Source organism: Hyperolius riggenbachi, chromosome 4 (genome assembly GCF_040937935.1).
Source record: "Hyperolius riggenbachi isolate aHypRig1 chromosome 4, aHypRig1.pri, whole genome shotgun sequence".
Lineage (NCBI taxonomy): Eukaryota > Metazoa > Chordata > Amphibia > Anura > Hyperoliidae > Hyperolius > Hyperolius riggenbachi.
In genome coordinates this window covers 342,148,042-342,163,226 of record NC_090649.1, presented here as the reverse complement: position 1 = coordinate 342,163,226, position 15,185 = coordinate 342,148,042, and the positions used below count along the sequence as shown (strand labels likewise).

The following is a 15,185-nucleotide window of genomic DNA, read 5'->3' as shown; positions in this document are numbered from 1 at the left end:
CGCGCAATAACATCGATCCTGTCACGGACGTTTCCTCCTACTGTGCAGCAGCAGAGTGCGGCGGAGCCCAGCCCCAGAAGTTGGAGTCTTTTTGGCCAGTCGGACTCGGGCTCCTAGCTGCCACTACTGCTAGTGTGTGCCTTGGCCCTGGCCCTTGATGCCGCTGCCCGCTAGCACCTCCGTGGTCCCTGCACAGCATCTCCCCCATTTGTAGTTGCCCACTATTCCAGGTCTATCCATGTTTTGTACAACATGACTTTTACTCAGGGTTTTCAAAGTAGGAGCTCTGCGGGCTGTCAGACTTGCATGAGGAGTAATGCAGTGTTTGATTGTCATATCATTCAATAAGACTAGCCAGTGTTTTTGTAGAATTCCATAGATAGGACGCCAGGTCGTGGTGATTTTTTTTTTCCTTTTTGAGCCTCTCAATCAGCAGACTTTCTTTTTTAATTTGGCTTAGGCTCTTTTTAGTGCCTTCTCCACACATCGTCTAGGATATCCCCTATAATTAGATCTCCATTTGAGGTCCAAGCATTCCTGATCAAATGATTCCGGAGTGGAACTATTTCATTTTAATTTTATAAATTGTCCTGTTGGAATATTCATTTTGAGACTTTTAGTGTGGTATGAACCAAAATCCAACAAACTGTTTACAGAGGTTGGCTTCCGAAAAATTGTAGTGTGCATGTGTATGGATTTTCAAATTCATGAATTCTACTGTCTTTTTAGATTTATTATACGTTAGCTTTATGTTTAGCTTGTTGTTTAATGTTCCTAAATATTCCCCACATCTCCTGTGGTCCCTGGCATAATATGAGCAGGTCATCGATGAAGCGGTACCACCCCAAAATGTACTCCATTGAAGACACCCACACGACCTCACTTTCCCACCACCCACGGAATAAATTTATATAACGCTAGCATCTTCCCTGGCACTGTACAATAACGTACAAGGTATAATAATACAAAATAAATAATACAACAGTTGATACAAGACAGTGATGTGGATTACCACTGATACAGCGAACAAATCAACTACAGATTTTTACACCGACGTGGGAGATAAGCACACACATTATACAGCATTGAGAAACAAAAGGGGAAGAGAGCCCTGACCAAAAGGCCTTAGGCCCCATTCACACTAGAATGAGGTGCTTTTGAAAGCGCTAGTGCTATGATATCCTATGGGCCCGTTCTCACTTGGGCGATTTGCGTTAATCGCCGGCGATCAAAACAATCACTACCGCAAAACATTACCGCCGGCATTTTGCGCTTTCAAGTGTAAATGGGGCCTTACAGTCTAAAGGTTTAAGAGATAGGACAGTAGGTAAAGGGAACCTGTGTATGAGGTGGTAGAAATGGTGGTCAGTGGGCCAAGAGTCCTAAGTAGGAGAATATGCTTGCCTGAAGAGGGGAATTTTCAGATTGCGCTTAAAAAGAGTAAGTGTGGGTGACTGGCGAGCGTGTTGAGGGAGAGTGTTCCAGAATTGGGGAGAAGATGGAGAGAAGTCTTGTTGTAAGCTGGAATGTGTATGGGTGACCAGAGAGGAAGACAGGAGAATATTGTTAATAGAGCGGAGATTGCATGTAGGATGGTATCTGAAAATAAGTTTATTTAGAGAGGAAAAAATTATTTGTCAAAATGAATTCCAAAAGATTCAAAATCAACGCTCCACATTTCCAAGAAGTATTCTACTGTCTGTAATCCCTGTTGATGATCAATGTAATGTGAAGACATATTAGATATTTGAGCTTCATGATGATTCAATTTTGCCTGCTTGTCTAATATATGACGTGGTATTTGCAGCCATTCGAGTACTTACTTTAGTTGTGCATGCATTTATGATTTTATTTTTTGCTTTCACATGTCATTTATGTCTTTAATAGGTTTACCATTTGTTACTGCTCCTAACAAATTTGAAGCTCTTGCTGCCCATGATGCATTGGTTGAATTGAGTGGGGCTTTAAACACTGTTGCCTGTAGCTTAATGAAAATTGCCAATGATATTCGATTTCTTGGGTCTGGACCACGGTCAGGACTTGGAGAATTAATCTTACCTGAAAATGAACCTGGAAGCAGCATTATGCCAGGTAAAGCATTGTTGTTCCACTGTTAAAGCCCCTAGGAATTTTGTGAAAATAAATATTTTATAATGCTTTCATGTTCCCAACAATGATGTCCTATCACATACTTTGAAAAACACCCCTTTTGTGGTCACCACGCTGTAGTCAGTTTTATGAGTGTAAAAACAAATAAAGCAAGAGAATGCCTCACTAACTGTAAGGCCATGCGCCTGTGACAAACACCTGCCAATCCTGTCGTACTATGCCACAGTTGCCATACAGGTCTCATCTGCAAGAGACTTCTGTAGGCGAATCCACTGTGAGCAGTGGAGCAGTAAATGTATAAGATTGGTTGGTGTGCCTATACATTATACAATCTTGATTGTATGTACAAACAGTAAAATAAAGATATTGATTTTGCAATGGAAATTGAGGTAATATGCTGCCTCTGCTCTCTTGATTGACAAGTTAGAGAGACCTCGATTATTATTCTTAAAAGGAGGAAAATGGTTAATTGCAACCAAACTAGCCATATTGACAATTTAGATAAGAAGACAGTGCAGTAGTGTCTCTCTTTTTTTGAGGACAGAGAGTTCTAGCATAGATCAGAATAATCAGGTAACAAGGTCAAAACTGGAATGATTAAATCGCTAGTTTTATTATTAACTGTATACAAAAATATATACATTGAAGCTGGCAAATAAAGATATCTGGCAGTAGAACAGATTGGCTGGAGAGAATGAGTTGGGGATGAGAAAAGAGTAGAATGTCTAAAAGTTCAAAATACCATGTTGGAGTCCAGTAAGCAATAATCTTTGCACTGAAATAATCCAAAGTATTGCGCTTTGGCCAGTGTCCTGGCGGCCTGTCGATTGATGGAATTCGACAACAGAGGAGGATGAACAAGGACCATGGACCTGAGTGGGTCGCCGTGTTTTAACCCACTATGTAGCTGAGAGTGGCTATGATGTGCCAAAGTCCAGCCCTGTGCATCTGGAACAGGGACAGAGCTTGACCCAGAGAGAGAAAATCTGGCAGAATTCCTGCCTTGCGAGTCTCTCCATGCCCATTGGTCACATAAAGAAATAGATTGCATATCTACATTCAGTAAATCCTTACAAACCCACAGAAATGACCATGAAACAGCAAAGTATGCCTTTGCATTTACATCCCAGGGTGTCGGTGTCCCATTTACCCACAAATTTCCTGGAATAGGCATCAGAATAACTAAAATGGAATAAAACTCTGACATAACATTCAATAAAAATGTGTTTTCCTACTTTTTATTACCCATACAGTTACCATATTTGCTTCTGAGCACAAGTAATGTTGTCCATTTACAAATTACAAGTTCCCAAAGTACAGTTTATCTACCTTGAAAGCTGCCATTCTATTTTATTCATAGCTGCTGTAGTTATATATTAACCACTAAAGGACCACAGGTTTAACACCCCCCCCCCCCCCCCTCCCTTCCCCCCAGTGACCAGGACATGTGTTACAATTCAGCAATCTTAATAGTTTATTGCTCAGTCATGCAACTTACCACCCAAATGAATTTTACCTCCTTAAATTGTCACGAAGGCCTTGTTCACATTATAAATCACAAGCGCTGGAGATTTTTGGGGTGATTTTGAAAGCGCTTTCAGAGTAAGTTTGGCTTAGAAAAATGCTTTTATAAGCATTTTTGCGGACTAATTGATGGAAGTGAACTCTTTAACCCGGAAATGAATAAATACAATGTATTTATTCATCAAAGCACTCAGGAAATTGCAATACAAAGCGCTTTTTCAAGCGCTTGGCGATTTCCCTATACCTGCCATTGAGCCAAAACTCTCAGAAAATGGTACAGGTAGCGCATTCGCCATTTTTTAAAAAAAATTAAACACTCAAATGTGAACACAGTCATATGAAATCATTACATAAGCACTTTTAGACAACACTTACAAAAATCAGCAAATGCAGAACGTGTGAACAAGCCCTTACACAGCTTTATTTTGGTGCTATTTGATTGCTGCTGCAATTTTTAGTTTTTATTATATTCATCAAAAAAGACAGGAATTTTGTCAAAAAAATGATATTTTTAACTTACTGTGGTAAAATTTTTCAAATAAAGTAAAATTTCTATACAAGATTTTGTCCAAATTTATTGTGCTACATGTCTTTGATAAAAAAAAAAAATTCAATAGGTGTATATTTATTGGTTGGGGTAAACGTTATAGTGTTTACAAACTATGGTACAAAAAAGTGAATTTGCGCAGTTTAAAGCAGCTCTGACTTTTCTGAGCAGCTGTCATGTTTCTTGAGGTGGTAGAATGCCAGGATAGTATAAATATTCCCCAAATGACCCCATTTTGGAAAGGAGATACCCCAAGGTATTCGCTGAGGGGCATGGTGAGTTCATAGATGATTTTTTTTTCTCACAAGTTAGCGGAAAAAGACACTTTGTGATGAAAAAAAAAAGGTTCCATTTCTGCTAACTTGTGACAAAAAAAATAAAAAATAAAATTTGGCATGGACTCACCATGCCCTTTAGTGAATACCTTGGGGTGTTTATTTTCTGAGATTTGTGGGGTTTGTTTACTGTCCTGTCATTTGGGGGGGGGGGGTAAATTGTGAGCACCCCTGTAAAGCCTAAAGGTGCTCATTGGACTTTGGGCCCCTTTGCAAAAAAGTGTCACATGTAATATAATGTGTTTTGGGGTGTCTTTTCACACATACCCATCCTGTGTGTGAGCAATATCACTATAAATGACTTTTTTTTTTTTTTACACAAAGTTGTCAATTTACAGAGATATTTCTCCAACCCAAGCAATGGGTATGTGTAAAAATACAGCCCAAAATACATTGCGCTACTTTACATGAGTACAGGCATTTTAGGGGCCCTAACCGTGGGGTTCTTATACTGCCCTTTTAGTCCTTAAGGCTTTACAGGGGTGCTCACAATTTAATCCCCCCAAAATGCCAGGACAGCAAACACACCACACAAATGACCCCATTTTGGAAAGAAGACACTCCAAGGTATTCCATGAGGGGCATGATGAGTTCATAGAAGATTTTATTTTTTGTCACAAGTTAACGGAAAATGACCTTGTAAGAAAAAAAAAATCAATTTCTGCTAACTTGTGACAAAAAAATAAAAACTCACCATGCCCCTCAGCTCTTGAGGTGCCTTCTTTCCAAAATGGGGTCGTTTGTGGGGGTCTGTCCTGGCATTTTAGGGTCTTCACAATCATGACGTATATGGCCAATATTAGGAGTTTTTGCTATACTCCTTATATTGAGCATATGGGTAATGTACTATTTTTTCTGTTCAACCTCTGGGCTGAAAGGAAAAATTAAAGGCAAAGATTCCTTCATTCGAAAAAAAATGAGGGGGGAAGGAGTCTGCCAGGACATAGGAGCTCCGCCCATCATCCAAACCAACTATAGCTCGTATGCCCTGGCAAACCCGTTTTCTCCATTCACATCGATCCATGTGGATGAAGAAACCAATGCCAGTTTTGATACAAAGTGCTTGCCAAAGGATATTAACTCCAACACCGCCCCTCAGCTCATATGCCTCGGCAAACATTTCTTTTTGTTACTGCAAAGGAGAAATCTCGTCCTGCTGCGCTGCATGCACCGACTTTGTGTAACCTGACATACACGCAATGCTTCTGTTAGGATGCACATCAGTGCTGCAGCTGGTCGATTGGTCGGTCACTCCACCTGGAAGGGTAATGGTTGTTAATAGAGAATTAAAAAAAAAAAAGGAAGAATAAATAGGCATTATCTGTGAATGCATATCAAGTTCTGCCAGAAACATGACAGGCACACAATTTTATTCCAAAGAAAATTAACATAAAAATAGGTGTAACATTAACATTCTGGCTTGTATCCAATTATATCTCAATAACAACTGTTCAGTCCATCAAGAGTTAAGTTTGATTGAAGCCAGCTGGTTAAAGAATGTCTTTGTCTTGTATGGGTCCTTACACACCTTAAAGGGAACCTTAACTGGTGGGGAAAAAAAATTCACTTACCTGGGGGCTTTCCCGAGCCTCCTGCAGCCGTCCTGTGCCTGCGCCGGTCCTTCGGTGCCCTCCGGTCTCCCTCCGCGGCTAAATTTCGTTTTCGGACGACTACCAGTCGTCCTCGGGCAAAGCGTCCTCTTCTTCCGCATTCCCCGTCGTAAAGAGCCATAAAGCGCATGACAAATGATATATTTATATTTTACATATATATATACATATACATATATATACATATACATATATATATATATATATATATATATATATATATATATTTATAAATATATATATATATATATATATATATATATATATATATATTTTTATATATATATATATTTTATATATATATATATATATATATATATATATATATATATATATATATATATAATATGTGTGTGTATATATTATTATTATTTAGTATTTATATAGCGCCATCATATTACGCAGCGCTGTACAGTGTGTGTATATATATATATATATATATATATATATATATATATATATATATATATATATATATATATTGTTTTGTCACTAACTGTCCCTCAAAGGAGCTCACAATCTAATCCCTACCATTGCCATAGCTCTATATTATGTAGTTTAAGTACTGTAGTCTAGGGCCAATTTTAGAGGGAGCAAATTAACTTTTCCGTATGTTTTTGGAATGTGGGAGGAAACCGGAGTGCCCGGAGGAAACCCACGCAGACACGGAGAGAACATACAAACTCTTTGCAGATAGTGCCCTGTCTGGGATTCGAACCGGGGACCCAGCGCTGCAAGGCGAGAGCGCTAACCACTACGCCACCGTGCTGTCATATATATATATATATATATATATATATATATATATATATATATATATATATATATATATATATATATATATATATATATATATATATATATATATATATGAATATGTGTGTGTGTATATGTATTCATATATATATGTGTGTATATATATATATATATATATATATATATATATATATATATATATATATATATATATATATATATATATTATAATATATATATATAGATATATATATATATGTATGTATGTATGTATGTGTGTGTGTATATATATATATGTGTGTGTGTGTGTGTGTGTGTGTGTGTGTGTGTGTGTGTGTGTGTGTGTGTGTGTGTGTGTGTGTATACATATACACACACACACATATATATATATATATATATATATATATATGTGTGTGTGTGTGTGTTTAGCTTCTAACGATAGCAATGGTTAATTTGCATATATGCAGCAGTAATGCACTGGGAGACATCTCAAGCTCACTCTGACCTGAATTATCGCAAATTCTTTTTGTTTTAAGAAAGCAAACTTTTTTGGTTTTCTTAGCATTTTAGTAAGGGGGCTTTTAGGAACATTGTAGCCACTCACACACTCCAATGAGTTCTGCTTCACCATGAGCTTGCTGGTTAGTCTGTACCTCTCGGAGTTACAAGCCCTACCCCATAGAGCCAAATTAATCCATGCCATGCACTGATGAGGATCAAACAATCCGAAACTGTATGCATGTTGGATTATTATGGCTCTGTACAAATTAACAAGCTGACACATCATTGCATTCCAGCGGTTCTGGAGGTGTATTTAGCTTCTAAGGGCAACAATGGTTAATTTGCATGTATTCAGCAGTGATGCACTGGGAGACATCTCAAGCACACTCCAACCTGAATTATCACAAATTCTTTATGGTTTAAGAAAGCAAACTTTTGTTTTTCTATAGGAGTGAAATATCTATGTATAAGGGTATGGAGACAAGCTAGGAATGTAGTTGATTTAGACATACTAAACTGGCTAATGATACACATGGATATTTTATAAATAAAAACAATGAAAGCTAAAGTTGCAGCGGTCACTATACCATTTAAAATAGGTTGTAACCATGATGTAAATATGTTTCCCAAGCCACCGTTGGTAAACCACCGGCTAGGTGATGTAGAAGGAGTTCCCAATTACACTGCTCGTTTTCTAAGTTCTGTAAATTCAACCTGAGAGGGTAAGGTCATTAGAATCATAAATCCAGGTACATCAAGAATCATTGAGGATTGCACAAAGCCAATCCCCCCCCCCCCCCCCGTTCGGCCAAAACATAATCTAAAGCTAACCTGGCTTGCATTGTACGTTTGTGTAGCAATGAGTAAGTCTGCTGTGAGGAGCTGAATGGTTTGTGTGGTTTCATTGAACATGCGGTCAACTAAAGATGTAAAATTTCTAAAAGCTGATTCAATTTTTCCCATTATGTAAACTGTTCCACCTATCCATGATGAAAACCATGCACAAGCCTTATCTGCATCAGTAAAAAATGGCTCTTTTAGTTCTAATGTTTATCTGATGATCAGTAGGGATATGGCCATATGTATTTGATAAGATCCAAAAGCACCATCATGGAGAAGGAAAGTTAGAACTAATGTTGCTAGGAAACAAGTTCCATAAGTATCTACAAGAAGCCATTTGTAAGCATTAGGCTAATGGAGACACAGGAATATTTAAACATATGGCAGGTGTATGGCCTATGGGCTTAATGGTAGATAAGGAAACAGTTTCCCACTCCCTTACTCCAGAGCTGGTATGATTATGTTCATTAAATGTCAGTGATTCAGCCCATGTTTTTTTGTTCAGACACTCTAATTGACAGAAGTGGGTATAAGGGGAACTCCTGCAGAATGATGGGGCTTATGAGAGCAAACCCAACAATTGGTTACATTTACCTTTTCGCTTGTCAAATAACACATCACAAAGTAACATAATAAAACACAAAATATATTTAACATTACTCCTCTTTCAGCCCTATTCTTTTTTGCAATGACTGGTGTGAATTCAGGTGGGTTTTCCTTCAAGCTTTACAGCAGTAGCAGTAGACAACAAGACTTGGAAAGGACCATCAAACCGAGGTTGTAGAGGGCCTCTTACATAAACCGTGGTGAGAACCCAATCACCTGGTTTGAGATTGTGTGTACCTTCCACTGAATCAGGATCTGGAATGGAATCAAAGACAAGCTTGTGCACAGAAGTTAGTTTTTTATGCAACAATTTCATGTATTCGCATAGATCATTATGCATGACAGCAGTTTGGTGAGGCCTGTTTTTGGAGGACCCTCAAATAGTATTTCATAGTATTTTCTCTTTGATAGGTGTCATTCTGATGCTCTAAAGAACAATTTGCAGAATGGGAGGCCAAGGTGCCTTAATACCTTCTGCTTCTTTATCCTGGATCATTTTAGCCAGCTTATTTTTATGATACCATTCATTATTTCTAACTTTTCCTGAACTTTGAGGGTGATAAGGGGTATGAAATGCTTCTTCAATCCCCAAATCCTGTCAGATCAACTGCATTACCTGTCCTGTAAAATGTGTACCCCTGTCAGATTCTATAGTTTCTGGAATTCCATATCGACAAACTATTTCTGACATAAAGCATATTGATAAGTACCTAACTTAGGGAGTTTTATGTAGTCTACCTGTAATCTCTAAAATCAATATAATGGTCTAGGCAATTGTTTGTGAGGAGGTGTTTTGTAGGGTTGTTTTTGGCACAGATCATGCATTGGTTTACAAAATCTTCACACTTCCAGCTAAGGTGAGCGATGAACCAGGTTCTTGAAATGGCTTGTTTCATGGGTTCAGAGCCTATGTGAACAGGTTAACCCAGGGGTCCCCAAACGTTTTGGGCAGGGCAGTTTCTAGGCTAAAATGCACCCAGTGCGAGAGTGTAAAAATTGCGCCCCCCGTGCCAGAGCCAGGTATAGGTAGTGGGCTATAGGTCCCCCCCAGTATAGGTAGCCAGACATAGGTGCCCCAGTATATTTGCCCCCAGTATAGATTAGCCAGGTAGGTGCCTCCAGTATAGGTATCCAGTATAGTTCAGGGGCGGACTGGCCAGGGGGGAAGGGGGGCAATCTCCCCCCAGGCCGCCTTTCATTCAGTGATTCAGGGCAGGTCTGGTGTATTTGGTTTTGTTGTAAGGCAATGTGAAACTTGAGGCTAGCTGATAAAAGTGCAATCAGAGGACAGGCAAGCTGGTAAATATACAGGGCATGATGCAGAGCTTGCCTGGAGGGTCTGTGGGCAAACATCTGTCTGGTCTCTCCCTATTGTTATTATGACTGCATGACAGATGTTTGCCCACGGACCCTCCAGGCAAGCTCTGCATCATGCTGTGTATATTTACCAGCTGCCTGTCCTCTGATTGCACTTTTATCAGCTAGCCTCAAGTTTCACATTGCCTTACAGCAAACCCAAATACACCAGACACCAGACCTGCCCTAAATCACTGAATGAAAGGCGGCCTGGGGGGAGATTGCCCCCCTTCCCTCCTGGCCAGTCAGTGTAGCTGTATACAGTGCTTCCCTGAGCTAATTACTCTGCAGTCCCCTGGGGAGAGGGAGGGAGAGTTCACAGCGCCCTTTCGCTGTCTGCGCTCAGGGCTGCTGCACGGCTGCACGTCCAATAGAAACGGGCCTGGTTTTGGGTCAAGGGCCGGGTCAACATACTTCAGACTGTTGGGGGGCCGGAGTATACATAAAATGATGTAGAAGTCTTTGCGGGACTGACAGTGAAGCATACTCAGGTGACAACCTGCAGTCCAATTGGACAGCAGCGTCAACTGATGTGGAATTTGATTGGAAGCCAGCGAATTACTGCTTTCTGACTTCCACGTGGATGGGTGGTGCCAGCACTGCTATTCTATATGCGGACCACCAATATATAAAGATGTAGCTGAGCACATGTATAAGTAATACATTTTGTGTGTGTGGGGCTGGTAAAAAATCCTCAGGGGGCCACATTCGGCCCGCGGGCCTTAGTTTGAGGACCACTGGGTTAACCACTTCTCTACCACAGGTTTTTTCCCCTTCAAAAGCTCTTCCCATTCATTCGGTAATAACTTTATCGCTAATTACCACACTGAAATGATCTACATATTATTTTTTGCAGGACAAACTAGGCTTTCTTTGGGCAGTACTTTATGCTAAGAATTATATTATTTTATATGCATTTGACAGGGAAGAAGAAGGAAAAAATAAAAACATTCACCATTTCTCAGCTTTCAGCCATTATAGTTTAACAATAAAATGTGCTATTGTAGATAAAACAAACACATTTTATTTGTCCATTTGTCCTGGTATTACAATGTTTAAATTGTATCCCTATTACAATGTATGGCGATATTTTATTTTTGGATATGGGTGGAGTTAAAAAAAATTATGAAATGTATTTCATTTTTCTATGGTAAGTGTATAATGGTGTATTTGGTAGTAGTTTTACTTTTTGGCAACAAGATGGTGCTATACTAACTCCGTTTTCTAAAAATAGAAAACAGAACCAAGTGTTCACATGTGTTTACAGGTGTTTATTAAACGGTCGTAGAAAAGCGTGGCAAAAGTTGCTAAGTGGTTAATGTGTTGGAGAATTATTTCTTCACATTGGGGTGGTACACAAATTTTTTCATTAATGGCCCAAAGTCCATCTTCACTTTGGGTGGCTCTTAATTCTTGTACCCACTGAATCCAGTCTGATGTTGCATTCTCCTGGAGATGCTTCATAATCATAACTTGTATTGCATGTAAAGTGCTGCAAGAGTCAGTTCCTTGTTTGTCCACAGTCAACTGGATCCGGCTATTGATGAGTGTAACTTGGTCTAGATATCTGCTAGAGATTAAAGGGATCCTCTCTGCTTTCTCCCACACAGCTGCTGTTACCAAGGACAGATGAACTCCCTGTAACCCAAAAATTCATATTTCTGCATATTTCATGGTTCTGCTCGCCTCTACTCAGGGTGTGAACCTGGAGATAGCTCCGCCTGCCTAGGGGACAGGAAGCACAAGATGCAATTAAATAGCCACATCCTCCTACCTATCCTCAGTGCTTTCCTGTCCCTTGGACAGACAGGATACAATTGCTCGGCTCTCCGGGCAGTCCAAGGGTAAGGCCAGCCCTTGTCTCTGCCTGCCGACAGGAGTAACTAATGCTTGGGACTCTCTGTCGGCTGTCCGACTAAAAAAAGGCCGAGACAGGGCAGATGGTAAGAGCAGGGCCTGCCATGTGCCTCGGCACCTCTGAGGTCCTGCATAAATCTTTTGCGTCCGGCTTCTCGGAAACGCTGAGCAGGGAGGCGGCGCTTCTCACTGGAGGTGGCAGAAGTTTTTTCGCCTGGCACCCGGAACTTCCGCCTGCAGGGGGCGGACCTTAAAACCTCGTGGAAGCGCCGCCGGCGTCTGTTACACAGACAACGCTGTGCATAGTGTGCTGCATGCAGCTTAGCCTCTACCGTCCGCCATGGAGGACTCCTCTCAGGGCAGGGACGCTATGACACAGCCTGATACTGACCCAGGTAAGGTCTTTCTATCAACATTTGGAGGAAAATACTCTTTTACTTTTGACTCATACAATTTGCTTTTTCTTCTGCTAATATTTTTCAGAACCCCATGTCATGTAAACCTACTAGGAAGTGTGGTATCTGTCTGAAAAGGCTAGCCCCCTCATATCCTAAGCCTCTGTGCAATGCTTGTATTTTACAAGTGGTAAAGCATGAAATGTTTAATGATATTTTATCTAAATTTCAGGCGCGTTTAGCAGAAAGGTTTTTTAGCTGCAAAAGGCGCTCCCACTTTACCGACCACTCCTGAGGTAGTCCCTCCTATATGGATACGGACTCACCTTGTGTATTTGGGGCACAGAGGGTTGCGTATTCCTCTTCGGAGGATATAGAGCAGGTAGGGGAATCTTCCGCTCAGGAGGAGGAAACACCCAAAAGCTCTAATAGTATTTAAACTGCTATCTGATCAGTCTAATGAATTGTTAAGAGTACATTTTTCAGGGCTTTGAATGTTTCTTTTGAAAAGCCTAAACTTGCTTCCATTGAGGATGATATGTATTCAGAACAGATAGTTCAGAAACAGGTGTTTTTTTTCAATGCACAAAACAATGATTGATTTAAATGTGGATGCAGCACGGTGGCGTACTGGTTAGCGCTCTCGCCTTGCAGTGCTGGGTCCCTGGTTCGAATCCCAGCCAGGTCAACATCTGCAAGGAGTTTGTATGTTCTCCTAGTGTTTGCGTGGCTTTCCTCCAGACACTCCGGTTTCCTACCACATCCCAAAAACATACAGATAAGTTAATTGGCTTCCCCGTAAATTGGCCCTAGACAAGTATACATACATAGACATATGACTATGGTAGGGATTAGATTGTGAGCCCCTCTGAGGGACAGTTAGTGACAAGACCATATACTCTGTACAGCGTTGCGTAATATGTCGGCACTATATAAATACTTAAATAAATAAATGTATGGAAATAGAAAAGGTGATATCCTTTTTAAAGTGGTCTAAATGCTCTAGAAATTGATGTTGCCATTTTTGTGAAATTCTGCTATTCCCTTTGAGTGATCTAAGTTTGTAAAAGATTTCAAATGAAAGCTGTAGTCTGCTTTGGAAAGCCTGGTAGGCAATTTCAGCCTCGTTATCTCCCAATTTAGCAGCCATCTGCATTGCTTAATGTCTAATGGTCTGGCTGCAGGAGATGCAGGCTCAATTAAACAGGAGTCTTCAGCTGAGAATATTTCTCAATCAGTTTTTTTTATCTAAAAACTAGCTGCTAAGTTCCTTGCAAACACTTTTAGGAAGGTTTATTCATATGAGGAATGTTTCTGTGTACCTTTTCACAAGCGCACTGCCATGTGCATTCAGCAAGGTATTGTTTTTCTCATGGGATAGCGCACATCAATGCAAGTGAATGGGTGTGCTTTTCTGGCGCATAGAAAGCGTGCACAAGTACAGATATTTTTTTACCACTTGCTTTCATATGTTCTCAGCGCAGCAGACGCGAACGAGGCCTTAAGCTGTCTGAATTTCTGCTAGGAACCTAGCTTTGATTAAATTCTGTTTACAGTCTTCTAAACAAAAAAAACAAACAAAAAAAGACCTTAAGGCTACTTACACACCAAGACGTTGCGTTTTAGGGGACGTTATGGTCGCATAACGTTCCTCTAACCCAACGCATGGTGGTGCGGGAGAGGACGGTAGAGTGAGCCGCATTAGGCGGCTCTATCCGCATAAGGTCTCCCAGGGTGGCGCTGATTGGCCGGCGGGACCACGTGATGCGGAGCGAGACACTCCGCATCACGTGGTCCTGCCGGCCAATCAGCGGCCGCCAGTGCAGTGCATATTAGGTAGCCATGTGCGCGGCTACTGTAGCGGCATCTCCCCGCCTCCTCTCCGCCCCCCACTGAGCATGTGCAAACAGTCAGAACGCACATCATGCTGCACTTTCACTACATCGTGCAGCGTTACATGTAACGCAACGTGGGCAGTGTGAACAGCCCACTTGTGTTACATTGCTGTGCGTTGGGGGAGCGTTACAGGCTGCACTAACGTGCGCCTGTGACGTCCCTGTGTGGAAGCAGCCTTAATGTAATCCTTAATCCTCAAATACCCCAAAACAATCTAATGCTGGGAATACACCATAGAATTTTCTGTTAGATTTACCTGTCAGATAGATAAAGTTCAACATGTTGGAAATGTATCTATCTTACCATCTACCTGCCGAGCAATTAGGCATTGTTCTACTCAGCAGGAGATAAACAGAAGACAATGCACCAGAGATAATGACCATTCTCTACAGAAAATAATCTAATTATGCATTCTAACAGAAAATTTAACAGGAGAATCTAACAGAAAATTGTATGGTGTAAACCCAGCATAGCAGAAAAATCTAACAGAAGAATCTAACAGAAAATTGTATGGTGTATTCCCAGCATAATACTGAACAATAACTATGTTCAGGTGGGGGGCAGGTTAAAAGCATTTTTTTTCCGGCATGGCAAAAAGCAAATACATTTGCCAAACAGTCAGGGAAGGGTACAGAATTTAAATTTATGGAAACCCTAAAAAAAAAATAAAAAAATAAAAAAAAAATACATTTGGTACAAATTTTTTTTCTTGCAGTCATCAGTGAAGAGTCTTTTTCCAGAAGTAAGTTGTGGAACGGATTCCAGTTCAGGAGGTTTTTCCTCCACTCTTTTCCTGATTCCAAAACTGATGGCGATTTTTCGCCTGATCATAAATCTTTGGTTTTTGAAC

General features: G+C 40.4%; 1 protein-coding gene across 2 annotated transcripts in view; it reads left to right on the top strand.

Moving 5' to 3' along the window:
* Positions 1–15,185, top strand: part of FH (fumarate hydratase) — a 452,710-nt gene that overhangs the window by 334,124 nt on the left and 103,401 nt on the right. For both annotated transcript variants that reach the window (XM_068231902.1, XM_068231901.1), the window contains exon 7: positions 1,888–2,091. In XM_068231902.1, coding sequence (XP_068088003.1) covers positions 1,888–2,091 — 204 coding nt within the window. The remainder of the gene's footprint in view (positions 1–1,887; positions 2,092–15,185) is intronic.